This window comes from Myotis lucifugus, unplaced genomic scaffold, assembly GCF_000147115.1.
Source record: "Myotis lucifugus unplaced genomic scaffold, Myoluc2.0 scaffold_669, whole genome shotgun sequence".
Taxonomy (NCBI): domain Eukaryota; kingdom Metazoa; phylum Chordata; class Mammalia; order Chiroptera; family Vespertilionidae; genus Myotis; species Myotis lucifugus.
The window spans coordinates 119,811-125,810 of NW_005871717.1; the positions used below are offsets into that span (position 1 = coordinate 119,811).

The following is a 6,000-nucleotide window of genomic DNA, read 5'->3' on the forward strand; positions in this document are numbered from 1 at the left end:
CTTGAGTACCCCTCAGGCCATCGTCCACACATGTGACAAGAGTTTTTCCAACAGGGTGGGAAAACTGCTTCTACTGGAGGCTAATTGTTATTCTCAGTCTCTTAATGGGTCTCAGAAACTCCACACCAAGGGGCAAGGTGCTTTCCAATAGGGTGGGTCAACTGTCTTCCCAAGCAAAACCGCCTGGATAGCAAATGTCTGCCTGAGAAAGATAACCTCCACAGCGTGAGAGAATGACTCAGCCCAGGAAACCAGGGTGTCTGCCTTCTAATCCTAAAGGCCCCAACCCTGGCTTCTGCTCACATAGCTACAGTCCAGTCTGCCCTCCCTCTGCCAGAGCACACGGTGAGTGTTTGCACATGGAATTTTGTGTGTAAGTCCTTTAAGAGGGTGTCTGCATTTCCAGTCATCTTTCCTGGCAGATAGCAACCCTGCTACTTTTCACAGCCAGATGTGATGTGAGCACCTTTCTCAGTTCTGGAGCTCTCTGCTGGGGGTACCAGCTTGGGGATTAGATCCCAAAGCTCTCAGTGGCAAACCCCCCACAGCTGAGGTACCTTTCCAAAGCTTCAGCTGCTGTCTGTGGAAGCCCATCCAGCCCTTTCATGCCTCCGCCCTTCCTACCAGCCTCTATGTGGTCTCCACATTCCCGCCTTGGTTATCAGGGTTCTCTCCAGCTAGTCTTCAGTTGATTATTCAGGATGTTTTATTTTTTATTTTAGTTGTAATTCCAGTCGGTCTTGGGAGCATGTCTGTGTAGCATCCACTTACTCTGCCGCCATTTTTCTACACCATTTTATCTAAGACAAGTTGTTTTTAATTGTCAATTGTTCACATGTTCTAGTGGGAAAACAGGCTGCAAAGAGCAAACCTGAGAAAAGGAATTGAAATAGCTACACAAAGTAACCTGTCAGAGAAAGGAGGTTGCCGAGGTCGCAGCAGCAGGGCTGGGGCTACATGTGGCCAGGGGTAGTGCTGACTTGCAAAGGACCAAAAGTCAATTGCAAAATAGTTCTTTGGCTTAAATGTTTCCAGTTATAAAACAACATGGTTCCATCTCCTTAGGATGCAGCAAACCTTAACAGATAATCATAAAATTCTAGAGCTTGAGGTCATCTGAGGTCAGAGCTCAGGAGGTCACCTCACTGGTCTACATCTAAAAAAAGGCACCAGAGAGAGAAGCACTGCCCTACTTCCAAAGATCATGACCAACTGAGGCTCCACAAAAAGATTAAAACTGTGAAAAAGAAATCAAAATTCATTGAGCCCAGTGTTTCTCAACCAAGACAAACTTTACCCTCCAAGGGTCATTGGGAGAAGGAAGTGGACAAGACCAGACTTCCTGCAATGTGTGGGACAGTCCCACACAATGAAGAATTATCCCACTTAAAATGTCGAGACACTGACCTAGCTCAACCCAGGTTTCCAGCAAATACATGCCATGGAGAGGTCTGGCTCTCTAATTTGCCTTTAATCCCCAAAGTTAGTGATGTCCATGTGATTTTTTTTTTTTAAGTGTTGAATAAGCATCCTAGGTTCTCTGGTCACAATCTAAGTCCCTTCTAGACTCCAGAATCTGCAGAGGAGGTGTGCCTCCTTATAAACATCTTCCTTATAAAATCAACACCAACACAGCCACCAAGTCTCTCCTTACCTGGCCTTCCCCTTCCATTACAAAGGAAGGCTGATAAGCATCTCATCTTAATTCAAGAAGGTGCCATAGTAATTGTTTCTGAGAGAGATACCCACTCACAGTAACAATCTAGCACTACAACGGATGGAAGTACCAAGGGACTAAAAGTAAGCTTTCAGCTGAGAATAAGGACACAGGGCAAGAGTGGTTTTTGTTTTGAGTAGGGAAGGGATGAGGGTTAAAAAGAAGGCTAAGAGCTGCAAATAAGGGAAGCCAAAAAGGATTTATTAACTGCACTCCCTCACTTTGACCAAACCGTGAAGTTCCACATGCAAGGAATTTTAAGCAGAGTCCAATGGGGTAGAGGTAGGGGGAAGTAGCTCAGAGTTTTAAATTTCCCCAAATTACATGCAAAATGTTGAATTTAAGGACAATGAAAAGAGGATTCCTACCTTTTATAGCTTTCAAAGAGGTACAGGGCCCCAAAAAGGTTAAAAATCACTGCTATAGTGACTTCTCTGCTTTTCAATGAAAAGATAAATGGAATAGAACAGAAATTCAATGAAGCCAATTTGAGAAACAAAATGTCAGACCGCATTGTAGAAATTCAACTACCAATACAAAAATAACAACTGTTTGCTGAAGCAAACTTAGCCAATTGCACATAAGCAATGAAGAAAACCAAGTAAGAAATCTTGAGAAATGACTCAAGGTGCCTAAAAACATATTTAAGGACCAGATGATAGACTGGGGATGCAGACACTCAGTAGAAGCTGGCTCCAAACCTCAGTGGGGAAAAAACAACCATAAAAAACCAGCGGCTTTAAATGGTCCCACAGGCTTTTCTCCTTGGTGTTCTGGATTCTTGGGCGTTGGGATGTTTGAAAATGTGGCCAAGAAAGGATAAAAAACATTCCTAAGCTTTTCCCCCATAAATTTAAATGAGAGAACCACTCTAGGAATAGAGAATTCCATAATAAGTTTACAAAAGTCTGCTGAGCCTAGACATTATGTAAGAACAGATACAGGACCGTTCACTTGAAAGAAGCCATCACCCATGGGTTGGGGTGAATCAGATGACCCCAAAAACTTGCTCCTGGGACATGTGCTTAAGGCCCAGATCTGACTCCTCAGCCCTTCCATGGCAAGGGGTTGGGGTCAAGTATCGTGCTACCCCCGCTTCATCAGCAGCAACAACATCACCCATTAGAAATGCAGAATCTCAGGCCCCACCCAAGACCTACTGACTCCGATTTTGCATTTTAACCAGATCCCAGGTGATTCCTGCGGACATCAAAGTTGGGAACCACTGCTCTCAGTCCTTCCCAGTGGAGAAACGCAGACGAAGACAAATGAGGCTGTCTATCAAGTTGTGGTGAACTTGAAAAACAGGGCTGAGACACTGGATCTAGTGCCAAGGATTTTGACTCACTGCCGAGGTGGTCAACAACCTGAACAAGATCTCTTTTCCTTTTCTTTTTCTTTTTTTTAAACATAAGGGTAAAGAAAAAACATCCAAGATTCACTTACCCATTGATAGATGTTCTAGACATAAACAGACTAAAAACAGATGACACAAAGGAGTGGTACAGTTGGATAAACAGCCAGCCCGATTTCTCAATGCTGTTGTTTAAGAAGATCTGTGTTCCTTGATCGAGGTAACTCTGAACAAACACAGCCTGGAGTGATTCGCATAATTTCTCTCTGTTGCACTCGTACCACTAAAAAAAAAGAAGAAGAAAATGAAAACACACAACTGTACCCTCTGGACTCTGAGATTAGGGAAAACTCTGCTGGCCTCTCCTGCACTGGGATGCAGCGCAGAAGCCATAACCAGCTCTGTGAGCCTTGTTCTCAGGTAAGAGAACAGTCACCTGAAGCAATGATTTAACTCATTTAACTCAAAACCACCAACAAATCAATGGCAGAATAAGCAGCAACATTTAACCCTCTAGAGACCAGATTATGCTGCCTTTTCTTCCTGTGGGCTACATACACTCTACTAAAATATTGAGTGTGCTTTACCAGATCATAAGACATTCTTACAGACAGGGCAAGATGTGCTTGAGAAAGATTATGAACTTACTCAAGGCCACACTGTGATCAATAAGAAGACAAAGTAATCACGTGCTAAGAATCAGATTTCCAGGAATATACTTTTCAGAACAAAATTCAAGAATTTTAACTGTGTCTGAAATTTAATCTTCCACAATAAGTGTTTCCATTTGCATTTAGCGTTCGTGAACCAGAGAAGGGGGAACAGACAGGCTCTGCCATTCTTTTTTTTTTTTTTTTTAATTGATTTCAAGGGAGAGAAGGGAAAGTGAGAGAGGCAGGGAGAGAGAAACATCAATGTGAGAGCAAAACATTGATGGCCTGCTGCCTCCTACATGCCCCTTACCAGGGATCGAGCCTCTGACTGGGAACCCAAATCGGCAACCACAGGACAATGCCCAACCAACACTGGGCATGGCTGGCTCTGCCATTTTTGTATGATCTCAGACAACTCACTTAATCTCTGAGCCTCTATTCATTCATCTGCAGACTAGAAATGCTACTAGTATCTGTCCTCGTACTGAGGGGATTAAATAAGGTAATGCAGACAAAACCTCAGTCTAGGACTAGACACACAGGAGAATTCTGAATAATAATAGCAATGAGATTCCTCTAATGGCCTGATAAATAACAGTAAGCCCATTAAGTACAATGACACAACCCATTACTATTAATCCATTATGTACTAAAAAAGATAATCCATTGTTTCCCAATAAGGAGCCAAAAATAATGTATTTCCCCTAACAAATATGACTATTTACCAGCTGTAGATGTTCCATAACTGCTTGCACAGTTGGTGGACCAATTTTATAGTTATCCTAATCTTGCTAAATATTGAATGAACTCTTGGGTAGTTATAAACCAATACAAACAAGCAAATAGGCACAAAAGTTTCAAAGACTACCTAATCTTTTTACAAATCCTGTACCCCGAACTGGATAACCCAAATCTTTCCAACTGTTGACTGATTTGTGTTAATTTACCATTTAAACACTGTTATCAAGACTGCTTGCACTTGGAAGATGAGTTTTGTTTTTACCACTCAATATGACAAGCTCTGAAGCTACTTACATTCACTTTTTTCCTTGGTCTAAAATGTTCATCCTTAATCACTAACTAGTTCTTAATATTCACTGTGCCTTAAGGGATGCCCAGTGCAGGTCATAAACTGTTTTCTTTTATCCTCATGGCCTCCTGATGCACATTCTGAACTCTGTAACACTAATGCCACTCTGACATTTATTTATTTACTAGAGGCCCGGTGCACAGAATTTGTGCACGGGTGGGGTGGGAGGGGGTCCCTTAAGCCCAGCCTGCACCCTTTCCAATCCGGGACCCCTCGGGGGATGTCCGACTGGGGCATAAACCAGCAATCGGACATCCCTCTCGCAATCCAGGACTGCTGTCTCCTAACCGCTCACCTGCCTGCCTGCCTGATCACACCTAACCACTCTGCCTGCCTGCCTGATGCCCCTAACTGTCCTCCCCTGCTGGCCTGGTCACCTCTAACTGCCCTCCCCTGCCAGCCTGGTCACCCCTAACTGCCCTCCCCTACCAGCCTAATCGCCCCTAACTGCTCTCCCCTGCCAGCCTGATCGCCCCTAACTGCCTCTGCCTTGGCCCTGCCACCATGGCTCTGTCCAGAAGGATGTCCAGAAGGATGTCCGGAAGATGTCCGGTCTAATTAACATATTACCCTTTTATTAGTATAGATTGTTCTCTGAAATGACTAATCAAGATGAAAGCCATCTCCTTGGTAATAGGCAATCAGGTACATTCTATTAATGTGGACAAAAAATCCTTCAGATAAAACTGTAGGACTAAGATAACCATTCCTTGCATCCACTTATAAATGGAAAACTAAAACAATTGACTCTGACTTCCAGAACTAAGCAAGAAGTAGCACTATTAACTGCAAATGCCAAAAGGAAAACTCCTTTTAACAGTTCTCAATTCATCAACATTAGCACATATGGTTAAACCTTTACTGCTACATGCATCTTTCAGAAAAGAAACTGCTTACTGAACAAAACGTGCTGCAGGAGTAAAGCTCTCTCTTTAAAGACAAGGGTTGAAGTGCTTGTCCCTCCAGACCAGGGGTCCTCAAACTTTTTAAACAGGGGGCCAGTTCATTGTCCCTCAGACCGTTGGAGGGCCGGACTATAGTTTTAAAAAAAACAACTATGAACAAATTCCTATGCACACTGCACATATCTTATTTTGAAGTAAAAAAACAAAACGGGAACAAATACAATATTTGTATTTGCATGTGGCCCGCGGGCCGTAGTTTGAGGACCCCTGCTCCAGACCCT

At 43.3% G+C, this 6,000-nt stretch overlaps 1 protein-coding gene across 2 annotated transcripts in view; it reads right to left on the reverse strand.

Moving 5' to 3' along the window:
- METTL9 (methyltransferase like 9) overlaps nt 1-6,000 on the reverse strand; it is a 51,112-nt gene that overhangs the window by 28,871 nt on the left and 16,241 nt on the right. For both annotated transcript variants that reach the window (XM_014447510.2, XM_014447509.2), the window contains exon 2: nt 3,164-3,354. In XM_014447510.2, the coding sequence (XP_014302996.1) occupies nt 3,164-3,354 (191 nt within the window). The remainder of the gene's footprint in view (nt 1-3,163; nt 3,355-6,000) is intronic.